This window comes from Scleropages formosus, chromosome 3 (assembly GCF_900964775.1).
Source record: "Scleropages formosus chromosome 3, fSclFor1.1, whole genome shotgun sequence".
NCBI lineage: Eukaryota > Metazoa > Chordata > Actinopteri > Osteoglossiformes > Osteoglossidae > Scleropages > Scleropages formosus.
Genome location: NC_041808.1, coordinates 20,382,350 through 20,401,031, shown reverse-complemented (window position 1 = coordinate 20,401,031; position 18,682 = coordinate 20,382,350). Strand labels below are relative to the sequence as shown.

Sequence of the window (18,682 nt, the reverse complement as noted above, 5' to 3'; positions counted from 1 at the left end):
TAAAAAGGGTACTTAAAAAAAATATTCAGATTGCTATGTCGTGCCTTGATGTTTTCATGGTAAATACCCATAAAAAGACACGTTATTCTTCCACGCTTTTGTGCCACAGTTTATTTAAAATGTATTCGGTAACGTGCTCAGAGACGAAATAAGGCATCCGTATTTCTTTTCATACTGAGGTCTGTTTTATTCCAGTAGCATATACTGTATTACTGCCAAAGCATAGTCCTTTGAAAACTAGATTTACACCAGAACCCAAAAATGTCCATAATGCATTTAACTTAACAGCATTCATCAGTGCTTTTAAAATCATGTGTATCCGTTACAGCACAGACAAGCCAATGACAAAGATGAAGCTTTTAACCCTGTTAGTACAGATAGATGGTAACCAAAGGATTAGATGAAATCAGGGTGATTGATTGTAGTTTGCTCGTGTGCGGACAGCAGTAATTGTCTCTGGGTTACGCGAGAGATGGATGCCATTCTGTTCTCTGTTCTGTTCTTTCATGCTCAGGCACCATGTGCCAGGCTCTGCATACTGTCAGCTTTGTTTATAAAGAGCTCCATTGCTTCGCATTAAATTAAATATATAAATAATATCTTTTATTCGTTTTATTGCTGACACCTCCCCCTCTCCACTGTACCAAAAAGGAGCTTTCTTAGTCATCATCGGGCCTCGGTATTTTAATTACAGGTTTTCCTGTCTGCCTTGGAAAAATTGCGCCTCAAACTAAATCATAAATCATGCTGGGTGCCTATTTCCATCTGGGCTGTCCAAGAAACTCACCCTGATCTTTGCCTGCACCGGGGGAAGATGATGTTTTGGCGCCGCTAAACAGAAATAGCAGCAGCGATAAAATCCAAAAAGCAAACTAACAACAAATTGCATAGTATCTCTCAGGACCTGCTTCGAGGAAATCGATGCACATCTTAATTTTTGCCTTACCTCCCACCAGGAGCTGTGGATGTCTGCACCAACCAGCTCTACAATGTCCCCGATGTGGATGTTAAGCGGAGGTCCACGCGACGGGCTGGGGACACCATAGTAGTCGCGGATCACCAGCATCTTTGGCAAACCTGTAGAAATCAGACAAGCGGTACTTTTGAAAGGCTGGAGCAGGGTACAGGAAACCACACAAAGGCGCAAGACCCTGGACAATTACTATGCTGTGGAAATACTTACTAAGCTTTGCATAAAAAGCAACATTTGTTCCCATTCCAAGAATCTCTGATCAAAATTTACATGCACTGTATTTTCCATTAGTCTACATAATATGCTTTTCGACGCCAGAAATTTGCTGTCAACAGTAATGAATGCACGCAGTGCATGAACATTGTATGCAGTATATCATATTTTAATGGCTACGGGGTCCATCCCACACTGTTTGGCAAAACAAAATAGGGCTTGTCATAGTAATTTTCCTAATTACAGATCAGAGGGATTCTGTAATTTCCATTGCTTAAAGGTCTCCTTCTTCTCATGGACTAACCAGACACAAGCGCCAAGGTTGGGAGCGAGACGTTTTCCAAAAAGCATGCTAGTGAAGAAGAAGAGAGTAAGTCCTATTCTTCTTGAAGGAAAACATGTAAATTTCATGAATGTTTACAAAGGAGATAGAAAAGTTCTAATTCAATGTGAATGATATGACTGATGGGCATGAAAGCCAGCAACAGTAAATTTATTATGGAACCTCGTCATCTTCACACAGAATCGGGTACAAATCCATAATCACAGCAGAAGTACTAGTAAATTCTGCAAAACTGTCTTCCACTGCAGTTATTCCATTTTTTTTTTTTTTTTTTTTGGATTTTGTTTCTATTCAGTTACCTAAAATTGCAAAATTCTAAGGACAGCACATAAACGCGAGTAGGTAACTGACATGAGCCAACAGATATAAAAGGTATGTTACATTATGGTGCATATCAGCTGTGTTTTGGAAGGATTACAAAGGACAAGCAAATACAGGTTGGTGTAGCTAACTCTAGGGCAACAAGGACTACATTTTGGCAGGTCTTTGAATTACCTTTAAGTTATTATTTCATTTTCCAGGTGAATTTAATTCCAGAATACATAATTGTTTTGCCAAAGCAATTAATTCAGCAAAAAATATGGCAGCTGAGATGTCTAAGACATAGGGTAAAAAGGACTATATTTCTACTGATGTTGAAGTGCTGATGGAATTTGGGGGCTAAGTTCTTAGTATCTGTGATAAAAGTGTATATAATGCCCATTACTGAACTTCACTTGGCCCATCTTAGCTCTCCAACAGTTAATTAAAATGTAACACCAATACCTGTTGCTCCATCACCAAGAAAACCACACTTTTAAACTGGAAAATTAAAAAATAAGATTTTGGTTTCCCAGTGGCTCAGCCTTGGAACGGGAACTCTCAGCAACATTGGTCTCACAACTTTAATAAAGCCTGGTACACCGTTGTTAAACCTTTAAACTTGTTGGTTAATTAATGGCATAAGATGTAACTGAGTATAAACAAATACATGAACATATTTATGCCTTGGGGTCACGGGGGCGCAATGGCACAGCGAGTTTGGCCTCTGTATGCCTTCTCTGAAATAGACTGAACATTTTTAATTAATTTATTCTTTTTTTTCTGTTGATGTTGCTGCCAAGTTGCTCCTTTCTTCCATTCCAATTTTTCCCCCCCTTTTTCCTTCCTTATCACTTCTTCATTCCTCCTGCATTCTTGATAATATACAATACTGACTTTTGCCATGTTTATGTACCTTCCCTTTATTCTGTTTTCCTTTTTCAGGTTAACTACAGTTTCTGAATGTCACCCATCCTTTTTAATTTCAGTACAGTACTTACATTTTATATATTTTATTATCTTAAGTATTGTTTGTCATTTACTATCTCTTGCATTACCCCTATCTTCTTCCTCTTCCTCCTTCTCTCCTTCCACTTTGTCTGTTGTTATTAGCGTCTATACAAAGTTCTTGCCCAAATATATTTATGCATTGCTATTCGCTAAAAAAAGAAACTGGTACAATGAAAAAAGAAACTGGTCCTCAGTGTTGAAGCGGAGCTACCGACAGACCCGGTCAACCAGTCAGCCTGCATTCCCAACAGCATGTTTGCTCTCGTCAGCCTTGACAGCCGATTACTTTGTCGCTAAGCGTCTCATTTAAAAGAGGGCAGGGGTCCTTGGTGGCGTCGTGGGTTCAGGGAGAGGCGCACGGAGTAACGCACTGGGGTGCCGCGTAATTGGATGATGTTGTGAAGAGCGGGCCTGTTGGGAGGCAGGAGCTTGCGTGGCTGGAACATCAGAAAGCGCCAACAGCGAGCGCTGCGGGGTTCAAACCATTCCTCCCCGGACACACAAGAACAAGGGCTCTGTGCCTTCTTAGCAAAGTACGACATCCTTGCAGAAGTGATGCGAAATTAAAGTCGCGCAGTCTAATAGCGATTCGTGAAAGAACCGTCTATTTGCAATCTCCCTTAGATTACTATCCCAAGATAGGATAAGTATGATTAAACTGAAAAGAGGACAGGGGAGGAAAAATCACAGAAACATGGGTTCCTCTTAAAGCTAATTGTACTTTTTCACTCTCCTCGTGCAATCACTGGATTTCATCACTTTTTTTTCTCATACGTTACAATAGAATTTATTCCTGTATAGAGCTCTATTCTGAAGACAGACAGCACAGTCCCAGGGTGACAGATAAAGCGAATGACAAACCATCACATTTCACACATATACATGGAAGGAAGCGCTAGCTGGCAATAGAGAGAAGGGAAAAAATACTCCACATTGAGATGCGACGCTGGAGAAGCCACCGTCAACCAGCACACAAGTTAATATCAGTAAGAGGTCAGCGCTAAAAGTTGTAGTAGAGAAATTCTCATTCAGAACTTACACTGGTGGCCAGTCTAGAATTAAGAGTCTCCAGTGTGGGGTTAAAAGACTTTCTGGAGCACAGAAAAATAAACTATGCTTTTTTTGTTCTTCATACTATCTGTAGGCATCTTGTAACACAGAGACAGACAGTGGTAAGCGGTTAAGCCAGCCTTCTTTAGTGTGACATATGATGATTATGATGAGCTACTGCACTCAGCTACCTGCCCTGCAGCTTTCAGTACATTATAACCAAGTGAGAGCAGTCAGGCTGAAACTTTTGCCAGCCCCCCTCCAATGCACTCACACACACAAACACACACAAACATACAAACCACGCAAGCAGAGAGAGGAACGAAAGAACGGCGCAGTGACATGGAGAAGTAAGGGGTGTTCTCCACACCTTAATTGAAAAACAAACAGCAGCCATTCAGCTTCAGTTCAAAAATCCATTTTGCAAGCAAATGATTGCTGTAAACCAGGACGCTCACTTCAGTAAGCGTACCATGGATGGCTGTACAGATAAATGTATTAATCTGAGAGCTAGCGATCAAACAGCATTTCGGTGTAAGAAGTCACGCAGAACAGCGATTGAGATGAAATATGCTTAAATTCATCGATTCTTGAATGAGTACAAATACAAGTGGCACTTACCAGAGTCCAACTGTCTGTTGAAGGCAATACCTCTCTGTAAAACAAGAAAAACATCATCTGCGCATTATACAGTGAGTTAATCCTAACTGTTTTCTTGTATTTTAAGAAATCTTTATTTTCGTAATAATCAATATACGTATTATTGCATGACATTATAAGAAGTTACTGAATGATATCACGGGCAACATTGCGTGATTTTTACGATGGCTGTAGCTTTCAAACAGAAGATGAAGTATGTTTTCATAGCTAATCCAGTATTAAAAACCTTTGCGGGTTTCCATATTTTTTAATACAATTGCATACATGTGTCATTAAGCACCGAAAACACAGAAAAATAAACTGGGTCTCTCATATGTGACATGGAATGAAAAACACCACGAAATAAATAGGGAAAACTTGCAAACCAAATTGTACATTAGGAATGCATGCATATTTCTTTTCTGCAGATGCTTTGCAATGAGCCTAATTTTTCCCTTTGGCACAAAGGTCATTTACAAACTTCAATTTAAAAAATAGCTGAAGGGAGTCCGAAAACAGCCGTGTTACTGATTCCAACTTGCAGCTTTCTTCAAAACTGAAAACGGCACTTCATTTAGAATGGATCAGGAAAAGGCTTGAGCAGGTGAGAGCACAGGCATCCCCTGCAGCCTCCCTCAGTGGTAATTTTTTTTCAGAGAAAAAAAAGAAGCCCTTCTTACCGGAGGTTTGGGTGTGCTGGAATCTGAAAGAAGTTTAAAGACAGGCATGTTGAGTGCGGAATCAACCAGCGTACTAGTACGTCACAGTAGCGTGCGCTCATGCGCTGCTCTACCTGGCTCATATGGCACAGGAGCTACCTGGAGGAAGCCTAGAGTAAGCCACCCCCAAGGGGAGGACTACAACCTGCCCCACCCCTACTGTTCTGTACAGTGGCATACCTGTCCAGAAGTTTCTGGCAGCTCTCATACATTCCGCAGCGATGGCGAGGAAGGGACACGGAATGAGATAGAGCAGCGGCTGAGTAAACACACGCTTTCTCTGGAACGCCCAAAAAGCTCTTAATCCCTGCATGGTGTGGAGCCGCACGTCCCGCACAAGGCTCGTACCACGTCGTCCCCGTCCCAGTAGGGATACCACACAAAGCCAGCTGGTTTCACGCAAGCTTTTTGGACAGCTCAGTTGGCTCAGCGCTTTGGGTCAGAAGCAGCTCTACAGATCTGTGGCAGTGTGTCCAAACAGTACATCTGAACAATGAGTCATGCAGACCAGACCACCTGAGCCAAGACTGAGTGAGAAGTATACCAGTGAGACCCCCTAAAAGCACTTGAAACACATTGATATGGTGAATAATGTGCATTTACATATTCAGCTGATACTTTTCTCCAGAATGACATACAATATTGAGCTACTTACAATTATTTGTCCATTTTTACAGCTGGGTGAACTTTACTGGAGCAATTTTTAGGGTTTTACACACACACACACACACACACACACACACACACACACACACACACAAGCTGTCTGAAGCCGCTTGTCCCAAGTAGGGTCACAGCGAGTTGGATTCTAACCTGGCAACACAGGGCACAAGGCTGGAGGGGGAGGGGACACACCCAGGACGGGACGCCAGTCCGTCACAAGGCAACCCAAGCAGGACTCGAACCCCAGGCCCGGCAGAAAGCGGGACCCGGCCAAGCCCGCTGCACCACCGTGCCCCCATGCCCCCTCCCCATTGGAGTAAAAAAGCAGCAGCTCACACCACTATCCCACCATATGTACAGTTTAACAACCAATTCACTCAGAGAAAGGCAGCTGTGCTTGGTCCCAAACACCAAGACACAACCCATTCTGCATCTGTGCATTTTGTCCAAAACTGTCAAAACCATTGCATGGTTTTTTTCTAACTGAAAACCTGTAAAATTTCTCATTAACGCTAAATAAGCTCTGAGCATTACACATTTGCTCAACTGTCACATGTTCAGTACCTCAACCTGTTCTTTGTTGGGAAGAGGAGAGTTACACTTCTAGGAAACAACAAGACAAAACAGACACATGCTGCCAGCAGACACCCCTCCCCCCATGCCTGGCATCTTGGCACTTCATCGGCATGTCATAGATGTCTTCTCCTGGCCCACACATCACCATGACATGCATTTCAGTTATTAATCCTTGTGTTTGTTCCTCCTGCTGCGAAGGAAGTATATGATAATTGCCTTACTTAACACACCCTTCCCTACAAGGTACACCAATTCCCAGTTACACATCTGGACACCCAGTGAAGATAGGCTGAGTAGCTAACACACATTGGATAGCAATGTCCTTTTGTGAGATCTGCGACTGCAACCTGGTTATGGGTACAGCACTTCACCCCAGCGAGTGCAACGTGGTCATGGTATGAGGTCGGAGACAAATGAAAGCAAGCGGCAGCCACACGGCTTGCAGTCGACCGTCTACTCACCTGGACTGGTCTTGCCGCAGTTGCCGAAGCGCCCCAGGCACTCTTTGTGGGCCCCAACCCCACACTTGGAGCACAGGTAGCCCTGGTTGAAGATCCCTCTGGGTCAGGGAGAGGGGACACAGATGTGACTGTCAGGGGGTTGAGTCTACCTACCATTAACAAACCCTCTCGCAGGACAGAGCGATCTGGTATCCAGCCTAGCTTAAGACTCGAGGCTCAAATCATGAATTGACATAGCCTGAGGCCCATGGTACCGCAAGACTCGACATTAATTTTTTGTGTGTTTGATTGTCCGCAGGAGAAGAACATTTTACATTTCACACGTCTCATCCGGTTTTGCACCTGCCCAATTTTGGGTATCGCACGAAACAAAGCGTACTTAGAAAAACTCTCTTACCCAAAATGGATATGTGGCGATTTTTCTTTTTTTGCTTTTTAACAGTTCTTTTCAAGTCAGGCAGGCACACTTCCCAACCTCCATTGCCTGAGACACTCTCTCAGACACCCCCATTCCCCTCAGCCATTGAAGCCCCCTCACCGGAGGAGCATGCGGCAGGAACTGCAGGATGCGATCTCATCAAAAGTATGCATCTTGAACTCGTGCCAGTTGCTGTTGGCCTCCTCTGGTCGGATGTTGGACCTGCGTAGGAGAGAGAAGCCCAGGTGAACGAGTGTGCAGAAACAGTTGCGCTGTCTTTAGACCCAGAAGCCTGGAGGAGGGATTATGTGCGTAAGGTTCTGAGTTCCCCCCATCCTGTGCAGCGGCAAGCAAAGCAAGTTCCCGTTATTGATTCACTCGCATTTGCTGAGGGCGAGCTCCTGTCCATCTCGACACAAATTCTGTGCCAAAACTCCTAACCTCCTATTGCACTTTTGGAATATAATGTAACCGAAATAGCGGCAACACGCCAACAGCAGCAGGTGGTGTAGTGATTAGAGCTGTCATCTTGCAATTTAAAGGTTCAGGGTTGTCCTCCCACCTTCTACTGTAGAGCCCTTGATCAATGTACTCAACCTGAATTGGCACTGTATGAATACCCCAATGCATAAATGGATAAATCCTAGCAAAGATGATTATTTTAAAGTGTCAAATAAATAAGTGTTGTTTAGGATTCCGGGGACACGGTGGCACGGTGGGTTTGACCAAACAAGCGGTTGTAGACATTGGTTGGTTGGTTTAGGATTCCCCAAAGGAAGACTTGAGGAATGCAGGCAGTTTCCCGAAACACTGACCTAAGGGTGCCAGCCTCACTCTATCTGCCCCTCACAATCCTTGCACACATATAGGCCCCCCTTTGTGTGATATTAAAATGTATTTTTGCCCCTAGAGTACCATACAGTAATTGATATTATATAATTACCTTTATTTATGTGACACCTTTATTCAAGAAGATTTACGGGGCTATATATACTGAACTCAATACAGTCATTCATACACAGCAGAGAAATGTAACTGATTCACACACACTATAGGCAATTTAGACTCACCAGCTGACCCGATACTCGGCTTTGGACCGTGGGAGGAAACCAGAGCACCGAGTATGCCAGATTCAAACCTACATCCAAACTCTAAGCCCAGGTGCAGTGAGGCTCCAATGCTACCCGCTATAATGAGCTTGTAAGTAAGTAAGTAAACATGTGTGACGTGAGTCCAGGGGAGAGTCCAGGATGCCAACAGAGTCACTATCACTATGTATGTGTGTCTGCGTTTGTGTGCAACCAAAGGATGTGTCCAAAACAGACCGACAGGCACTGAATTCAGCAACTGGCTGTTGTCACAGACTGTGTGTGGGGCAAGGAAAGACACTCACATGGCCATGCCAAAGCGCTCCAGCCACTTCTTCTTCATCTCCTTGGTCTTGAAGAAGAACTCAAAGCCACTGTGTCCCTGCTGGTGTGTGAGGTAGAACCCATACGACCACTGCAAAAGCACGTACACACAGCAGGAGCGCATCCCAGAAATTAAAAATTAGTAAGAAGGAAAAAATTGTTGCGCCCATCTTGCTTGTTTGGATAGTTAATTAGTAAGCGCTGGCAGAGTTTCTTCACACTTGTATGAATCTACGGACTGTGCCTAGACTCCACGAATAGACAGTTTACTCCAGACTCCCGTAACCATTTGCATAAAAGCTTTCTTTTTCCTCTTTTTTTCTGATCTATACTGATCCAAAACTAGTTGCCATTTGTGACATCATGCCGCCGAAAGAGTACTAATGTTTATGTTTTCCATCAGCATCCATCTGTTGTCTCTGCTGGTTGGAAAAGTGTACAGAGAAGCAGTCAGATCTCAGCACATCTGAGGATCGGTGGGGAGAGCGCACGTGGGAGGGGGAGGCGGAGGGGCCGCGGGGCACATCAAATGGATAGGCCAGTGGGTGTCTGTTTTGCCAAGGTCTCCTTTGTGAAACAGCATGTCCCGAGCCAGCTGCTCAAAGACACCTCTCTCAGGAGATGTCGGCATTGAGGAGATTCTGAAAAGAAACTCATTTCCTAGAGGAAAAAGCAGCATCCGACAAGGCAGCACTGGCCAACAAGGAATGTGGGCTGTAAAAAGAGGAGTCTGGGTGTCATTGGGTAAAATCTCTGGCACACGCTTGCCGTGCATTGAATAAAAGCTTTCAAAAGGTCATATTTTTGAAAAAAAATAAATAAATAAATTCTGCAGAGAGACTGATTGACAGCTTTGGTACTGCTGGGACATTATGCTGGTTGCAAAAAATTAACAGGGATTTTATCTAAGCCCCATGCTATAAATAGACATCTATGCAGTCTCACTAACTGGGTTTTTTTTTTTTTTTTTTTTTTTTTTTAAAACTTTGCATAATTGCATTTTTGCATAATGAGAACGGTACAAACTTTTTCGCTACCGACTGATCGTGCAAGTTTTGTTTTCGCTACAATTATGCTTGCTTGCATGTGTCGAGAGAAATAAACACGTAGGATCATTAGTGGCAACGGGGTGCGCTGGCAAACCTTTCTGTTTTCTCTGTCTGTCGTCGGGTTGTTGGTGATTTTGAAATAGTTCAGATCGATCACCTCCTTCATCTCGTAGTTGTCTCCCCGCCTCTTGCAGACAATCACTGCCACGTCGAAGAGGAAGATGTGCCTGCAGCGACAGAGACAGGTGAAGCCCTGGCTCTCTGCTGGCCCCGTCTGCCATGTGACCGCCAGACGGAAAACAAACGAGATCCTTTCGTGCTTGTGTTCGCAACAGCAATCTCACCGGTCCTGTTTGGCGCGTTTGTCAACTGTGGCCACCCGCACCTCGCCGTCGCCCTTGGGTCTGCCGTAACTCACCAGCGGCTGGTTCTGCACACATGCAAATGGGTCACCTTTCAAACTCCAAGACACAACAGAAGAAGTGACCCACAGCAGTGATTCAATCAAGGCATTCGAGCAGCAACCAACACTAGGAATGCAAGAAATAAATATAAATAATAACGCTGAACTGTGCAATCAGGCGTAGACTTGATCCTCATATTGTGCGCAGGTGTGTGTTCTGTTACATACCTAACACTCTGAGTCACCTTGGATAAAGGTTTCAGCTAAATTCTACTTAATGATCACTGTATGCTACCTTAAAGAAATGTAAATTTATGGTATCTATTATGATGTGTAACTGTCAATATAAATACAAGAAAAACAAGTGCTAAATGCAGTAGTGTAGGAACAACAATCAAATTCTAAGCAGAGGGGCAACGCTAAATGTTTTCTGGCCTTGTGTGCTGTGACCAGAAGAACCCCTTTTACTACACGTGCTAAATTTTGTCTTTGAGTTGCATTATATAGACAACATAAATTAGTTACCCCTGGCCTATCGCAGGAAACAATGTGCCATGATAAGTAGTCTCTATTTGATCAGATGGCCAAGTCAAGCTCACCAGGTTCTCTATGGAGCTCTGGTACTGCTCTATTTCTCGCAAGGTCTCCGTGTCTCTCTTCACTTCATTCACATATTGTGCCAGATCCTAAAAACCACAGGGAAAGGTTTTTTTTTTTTTCCCCATTTTAACTTCAATGAAGCAGATGAAATTTAAAAACAAACACAAGCACATTTTCTGAAACCGCTTGTCCCATTCCGGGTCGCGGGGAGCCGAAGCCTAACCCGGCAACACGGGGCGTGAGGCAGGAGGGGACGCACCCAGGGCGGGACGCCAGTCCATCGCAAGGCACCCCGAGCGGGACTCGAACTCCAGACCCACCAGGGAGCAGGACCCGGTCAAACCCACCGCACCCCCAAAAATTTTAAAACATTACAATGAAATCTCATATCCCACAGTTTTATCCAGTTGCCCCCACCCCAAGTCAAAAGATGTCTTTCAGGTGAACCGCTGACTCCAAGAAGCCCAAAATGTTTGTATGTGAGTATGTGTGTTATTCTGCCCTGCTGCATAAATGTTTAAAATACACACAGGGAGTTCAAGGCACTGTAGGCTATTTAGCACTGTAAGACACTTCGGACAGACGTGTCACCTACATGCGAACTAATGAAAATAACAGCAACGTAAGCTCTGAAAGTGCCTTTTCAGCCTATATTTGTGTCAGACTTTAGAGCACCTTTCGGGGTCAACATCTGTACAGGTCACATGATGTTCATGATTTCTTTACACTCATGTGTGCAAATGAGTTTGAGGATGACACAAATTTCAGGCCTCTTGACCTGATCTGCGCTGCAGCCTCTCTGACCACGTGGGAAGACGTCCCGCTGTTATTTCTGCCCATCGCCGAAGGCAAGCCAATTTCCACTCCGCAGATGCGACTAAAGTATATTTTCTGATCAGGCTTCGAGTGCAGCGCAGGAATAATTTTAGGAAGTTAACCGCAACAGCCTGATACCTCAATCAGTGTTAAGTGGATAATTGCACCTAAGTAATACCCAAGTTTCTGCATAATTTGTGCTTCCTCTCCAAATGATTCGCTTCAATGATGAGAGAGTTTTACCCTGCGATGCCCCACCGAATGCTACTTTAATCACACCTCAACACCTTTCAGTAAGGAATCTCTGTTAATGCTAGGAGGAAAAATTAGAACAAGGGGCTGCAAGACCTGTAAGACAGCCGTGCGGCGAGACTGGTACCATCCAGTCCCGTTGCAAAATTGTTACGCACTCGTCCTCCGTCGCTTGGTCTCCCCATGTCTGGTTTTCTATGTATATGGTTCCCAGTTATTAATGCCATTCATCGTTAATTGGTCTGGATTATCATTTATCCTATCTGCGCGTCCTCAGAATTCACTTCAGCACAATAAAGTGAGACTGTATTTGAAAACCGTGTCAAGCGGCTATATGAGAGAAGCTGTGAGACGCACTGCATTGCGGGAACCTCGTACCCGCACTTTCAGCTGTGGTCTTGCTTGAATAGTCACACGTTTGTCTGCATCCTCTGTTCTGCACCATTGTGCTTTAATTTTTTTTAATGATTAATACATTTAAATAGGGGATGCGGTGGTGCAGCAGGTTTGGCCAGGTCCTGCTCTCTAGTGGGTCTGGGGTTCGAGTTCCGCTTGGGGTGCCTGGTGACGGACCGGCATCCCGTCCTGGGTGTGTCCCCTCCCCCCTCAGCATTGCACCCCGTGTTGCCGGTTTAGGCTCCGGCTTGCCGTGACCCAGCTTGGGACGAGTGGTTTCAGCAAGCGTGTGTGTATATTTAAATGTCACATCCCAGGTAGCCAGTCCAGGTAAGTATACCTTAGGAAATCCTTATTCTTTTATTTATTTTATAGAAAAGTTCTTAATTTATTTATTCCATTATAATGCGTTACAGAACTTTTTGCTTACGATAATGAGAACGATTTAGTGTAATTTCGTGGTGAACTACGAACGGGCTTGAAACAAATCAAATTTTTCCCAATTAGAAATAAAGGAATAAGTTTTTAGTTACCCAGTTTTTCAATATTCGGTCTATTTTCAGGAACAAATCGGGAGCGGATAACAGGGGATAACTGCATTTATTATTGAATATCCAGAGACAAACAGGCCCACACACTCGAGCGTCGCTCCTTGGCGTAATTGCTTTACCACGCTGGCTCACAGAAGGTAAGAATTCATCAAGAGAGGAGAGCAGGCCCGTTCGGTTCACTGAAGACAGGTACGGCACTTACTTTCATGGCGTCGAGTGCCATCCGCAAATTGCTCTTGTCAATTGCATCGTGAGTGTGTTTCACCAGCTCCTGTGTGATGAGAACAAGAGGAGAGAGAGTGGGTATCTCCTTGGCCGCCAGTGGCTTTCTCTTTTTTTTTTTTTTGTTTACAACAGCTAATTAGCGGCAAAGTGGCGAACAAAGCGGCCGCCGCGTCTGGGGTAACAAAGTCGTGCAGACGGCACGACGGGGAGCGGCCGCTGCTCTTCGGCACAAAGCAAATTGGCTGCTCCGCTTGCCCGGTGCCGGATCTGCTTTAATTATCGCGCGCGCATACATTTGTCTGGCCCGCTTCTGTCGAGAAATCAAACAAAGCCAATAGGGCAAATTAACAAAAGAGAAACAATTACAAAGTTCAACACGCACTCGAAAAATAGAACGTGGGCAAAGCTCACATAAGCCTGTGAGTGTATCCAGGGGTGTGTGTGCGTGTTGGGGGAAGGTGTGCGTGTGTGTATATAATGTGTATATATATATATATAGCAGCAAAGGTCTCCTGGCAACTGTGTTTCCGTAAACAAATCATTTAGGATTCGCTGCAAGGATGAAGAAGGTGACCGTGTGAGTCCTTGACACACCGTGGATAAATCATCCTCCCCACCCCCACCCACATTTTTAAGCACAGGGTGCTACAAGATATGTCCTCAAGACATTCTGGGTCTCCCCGTAAAGTAATACAAGTAAAGGGAAGAAAGGGTAGTCTTTCTGCATTCATAGTTTATTACTCCAACACTGACCCTGTAAACTTTATTATGCAAGAAAAACCAAAAGGCACTGGAAAAAAAAACACAAATTCTCCACTAGAAACAAAGACAAAAAAAAAATCCCCCATTGCCATACAGTTTAATACAGCTGGACATGGGGTGGACGCTCTGATCTACGAGACACACGATTGTTACATAGGGAAGCTCGGTACAATCACGTTTTTAAAATGCCACACCACTGAAGAGGCTAAATGAAGAAAGGTATTTATATTGTTTTCAGCAACTCATTTACATTTATTTAGCAGACACTTTTCTCCAAAGCGACTTCCAATGAACTCTATGTGGTGTTACCAGCCCTCACACCTTATTCACCATGGTGACTCACACTGCTAGATACACTACGGGTCACTCATCCATACATCAGCGGAACACACTCTCTCTGTGTCACTCACACACTATGAGGGAACCTGAACAGCATGTCTTTAGACTGTGGGAGGAAACCAGAGCAACCGGAGGAAACCCACGCAGACACAGGAAGAACATGCAAACTTCACACAGACTGAATGGGGATCGAACCCATGTCCTCTCGCACCACCCAGGCACTGTGAGACAGCAGGGCAACTCAGGTGTTAATGATACTTTACCTGTCACATGTTCTACACACTATTAACAGTAATAGTTTTTTCAGCGCGCGCCGATGACCTTGACGCTGTTTTGGAGAAAAGCATCTGCTAAATAAATAAACGTAAATGTAAATGTAATGTGTTCTGTGCAAACGAAGGCCGTTGTTGGAAAGTCCTGCCCCCGTTTTTATTTCCCAGTAGCACTTGAGCTGAAGTCCTGGGCCTCTGTGACGTAGAGAGGCCGCAGCCGCGTCTTCCTCCATGAGACCACACACAATGACGGGCCCAGGTCAGCAGACCTCAGATAGCAGGTCCCAGAAGGCAACGCCCCAGATAGATGGCCTCAGAAAGCAGGACTCAAAGAGAGAGCCACGGAGAGCAAAGCACTGGATATCGGGCCCCCGAGAGCCGAGGCTGCACTGATGGATTACAGTCAGGGTAGGTGTGGGCCTGCAGGAATGGGCTCGCTGCGAGGGGGGTGGGGGGGGGCGTGACAGCCACTCCTGGGTGCCAAGTTATCGGTCCTGACAGATGTTACCTACCTCATCTTCCCCCACGCACCCTCGCTCGCATACTTTGCCCCCCACCCCGACACCCAATCCATCCAGTGTTGCACACACGATGCTGTACACAGCGGTTGAGGAGCAGGAATGTCGCCTGCAGCTCCCCGAGAGCGATGCTCCAGCTAGAAGCACCCCCACCACACACACACACACACAAACACACACACACATACTTGAGTGTCCACACACACAGTCGCTATATATAATATACACACATTATAAGCACAGTACATATTCATCTTCCGAAATGCAAGCATTCTGGAGGATTTTTTTAATAATCTACATTAACTTACTAATTTCTCAATTTGAACAGAACTAAATTTGGGTTTTCTTGCACGCTTCCCGACAGCCGATCAGTGCAAGACCAGCACCACCATGCGATCATCTTCTCAGTTATATTTTGGCTCATGCTCTCTTAAGTTCTCAACGTCCTTCAGTCCTTATTTGTAGGTTTCACCTTTCGTAATCTTGGTAAATCAAAGCCCTCGTACATCCTATCCAGAACAGGTCAACTTGGTTGATGAATGCGAATGCATCGTTTTCATTGATTTCTTTTGTTTTTTACTGTTCAGCTTTTGGAGTCTGAATTAATATGGAATTAATACATAAAAACTACGAGAGCGCTCAACAAACACAGGTAGACAACCATACAGTATTATAGCGCAATTAATGAAGGAAAACTGTCTTGTTATGTTACGATAATGTTAAGTAATTTTGCCCAATTTAATGGGATTTGGGGATATTTCAGCATAAATGTGTGTCGATTTTAGAGCACAGAAATGCATAAAAAATTTTACCATTGAAATTAATTACCTTTGTAGTTTGGGGAAATGTACACATATACTGTATATATATATATTAAATTCATATGTATGAACATATATATTTGTACTGTTGCATTGTGCATTTATGAACATGAAAAAAACTGCAGGCAGCAGCAGTTAGATATGCGATACACGCCAAAAACTCTCAATAATAAAAACATGAAAGCACAATTTAGAAGAGAGTGCTGCGCACATGGACATACGCACCTTATGCAGTGTGCTCCTTTGGGTGAACCTGACTCTGACAGCACAGGGCACAGCCCCACCACCTCCACCAAGGCACCCGTCAGGAGGACAGGGACAGGTGGGCTGCGTCACCTGGCCTCCCCAGGGGTCCCACAGGGGCAGATCACGCACCAGGCCTTTTACCGTGACAGTTACTGTCAATTAATGCCAGTCACCCAGTGAATTCTCAGAAACTAAAGACGCATTAATTACAAACTCTAGGAACCATGAAATTAATTCTTGTACATTTAGTATAGAAAGCTCCAAATCCTCAGAGATGCTCAGAAATTCCATATATTTTTAGTGTTTCAGCAACAACAGATTGAACTAATTAGCAGCTGAGTGACTGGGAACAGAACCAATGTATTGGAAAGGCTGAGATGTAGGGAGCGCCGCACGCAAGGTGCCCAAATGAACATTTTCATCTGAAACTCCACAGAGGAAAAACACTAGATGTCAGCGTCCTCTAGTGACCGTACTGCAGCACTGACAAACAAAAATACTCATTTAGCAGACACTATTCTTGAAAGCGGGGGTGCGGTGGCACAGTGGGTTGGACCACGGTCCTGCTTTCTAGTGGGTCTGGGGTTCGAGTCCCGCCTGCGGTGCCTTGCGATGGACTGGCGTCCCGTCCTGGGTGTGTCCCCTCCCCCTCCAGCCTTATGCCCTGTGTTACTGGGTAGGCTCCAGTTCCTTGCGACCCCGTATGGGATGAGCGGTTCTGAAAATGTGTGTGTGTGTATTCTCCAAAGCGACTTCCAATGAACTCTATATAGTGTTACGAGCCCACACACCTTATTCACCAAGGTAACTTACACTGCTAGATACACTACTTACACTGGGTCCCTCATCCATACATCAGTGGAACACACTCTCTCTGCCACTCACACACCATGGGGGAACCTGAACAGCATGTCTGTGGACTGTGGGAGGAAACCAGAGCACCTGGAGGAAACCCACGCAGACACAGGGAGAACAGGCAAACGTAGCAAAGACTGAGTGGAAATGAAACCCATCCTTGCTTACATCAGCGCCACTGTGAACTGCACCTTTCCTTTCAAAAAATGGTGTTTCTGGCATTACGCACATCTTAAGTTTTTGTCTTTTTTTGCTTAATTTCAATCTACTTTATTGCTAGTTAAACACTGGTTTGAGTTTTTAGATCATTTTTACTGTATTATTTTATATACTCTGATACTAACCCCATTTTCCCACTGAAACAAATTTTTTATTGTTAATTAAGGGGATGTTTCACATTAGCACAACTGTTGCCTTATAGCAGAAAGGACTATTAAGTCCTTTTAAAATATAATGTGAACCACACACCTATTAAATGCCCCTTGACTTAACGGATTATTTAAAATGGTAATAAGTAAACAAGAAGTAATTTGCATAGTTGTTATTAACAGGTGTACGACAGTGCATATACTGGCGCTCCAACTTACAAACACAGCTGGCAGTGGAAGTCTGCTCATAAAACAATTTTGACCACTAAGTCAGAATTAATGAAAGCTTTGTGGTTTTGCAAACATTCTGGATAATAAAAAATAATTTTTTAATAAATGATAAAAAAAATACTCAACTCATTTTATGGCTTGTATTTTTTTTCAACATCAAACAACCTTAAAATTTGTTTTAATTTTTTTAAAAAGTCTTTTAAAATGACTGAAAATAAAAACTAAATGTAAAAGAATAAATGTATATTTCTACTATATTATCAAAATAAATATTTTATACCTCACCAGTCCCACTGGTTAACCATCCCATAAGCATCTGCAGGGTTTGTAAGTTTTTGGTCACATTCAGGTTTCTTTATTATCTACTCTACACAATAAAATCTTAACGTACACATTATCATGATCCATCAGTTTATTTACAGGTTATGTTAAAAAAAAAAAAAAAAAAAAAAAAAAAGCTACGATGCACACTTCAGATTTTTTTTTAAACTACATTTAAAACTAAGCAAAAATTTTGGAAAATGAAACCTCCTTTCCACAGACTACAATTTTTGACTGATTTATTCCATTTATTCCATTATTGTGTAAGGCTCCTCATCGCGATCATTTACACTTACGAAAAATACCTTGCATGGGAGCAACTCAGACTGAATCCCTGAGTCCCCACACTCCCGTTGCGCCGTCTTGAGTACGTTTTACTGCCCACTACTGGCTGGATATGGAAATGCAGGTGGCGTTCTCCCTGCAACGGACAACTTTCGAAAATGGCTAAGAAAGTGCAACTAAAAACAAATAAATGTAGAAAAAATGTTCTCCCCTTTGAACATTGGCAGCACAAGGAGCCAGTGAACTTTAGAACGGAGCTGCTCTCCTACCGATGAGAGCACACGGTAGCGCTAGAGCCGGTCCCATTTCCGAGCGGCTCACCTGCAGAAGCAGATGGTACTTCAGGACTCTCTGCATTGGCACCACCAGCAGGTCCCTCAGCGTGAACCTTCCATTGTTGGCTCTCTTTGAACACTCCTGGAATAGAGATGAGAAAAAAAAAAAAAAAAAAAAAAAAAAAAAAAAAACCACACACAATACTTGAGAGATCAGCAAAGGGAATGCATTTAGGACACCTGGTTCAGGTACCATTGCTAATCTGCAGTCCCAAAAAATCATTGACAGAGTGTTAAATAATGATGTTTCCATCAGTGT

General features: G+C 43.8%; 1 protein-coding gene across 1 annotated transcript in view; it reads right to left on the bottom strand.

Moving 5' to 3' along the window:
• The window catches only part of vav3b (vav 3 guanine nucleotide exchange factor b), a 60,543-nt gene that overhangs the window by 10,530 nt on the left and 31,331 nt on the right, over nucleotides 1-18,682 (bottom strand). Inside the window, exons 10-20 of the mRNA XM_029250480.1 lie at nucleotides 18,410-18,505; nucleotides 13,048-13,116; nucleotides 10,830-10,916; nucleotides 10,172-10,257; nucleotides 9,922-10,054; nucleotides 8,760-8,869; nucleotides 7,487-7,588; nucleotides 6,949-7,046; nucleotides 5,210-5,232; nucleotides 4,512-4,545; nucleotides 947-1,077 (exon numbers count right to left, since the gene is read on the bottom strand). Coding sequence (XP_029106313.1) covers nucleotides 947-1,077; nucleotides 4,512-4,545; nucleotides 5,210-5,232; nucleotides 6,949-7,046; nucleotides 7,487-7,588; nucleotides 8,760-8,869; nucleotides 9,922-10,054; nucleotides 10,172-10,257; nucleotides 10,830-10,916; nucleotides 13,048-13,116; nucleotides 18,410-18,505 — 969 coding nt within the window. The remainder of the gene's footprint in view (nucleotides 1-946; nucleotides 1,078-4,511; nucleotides 4,546-5,209; nucleotides 5,233-6,948; nucleotides 7,047-7,486; nucleotides 7,589-8,759; nucleotides 8,870-9,921; nucleotides 10,055-10,171; nucleotides 10,258-10,829; nucleotides 10,917-13,047; nucleotides 13,117-18,409; nucleotides 18,506-18,682) is intronic.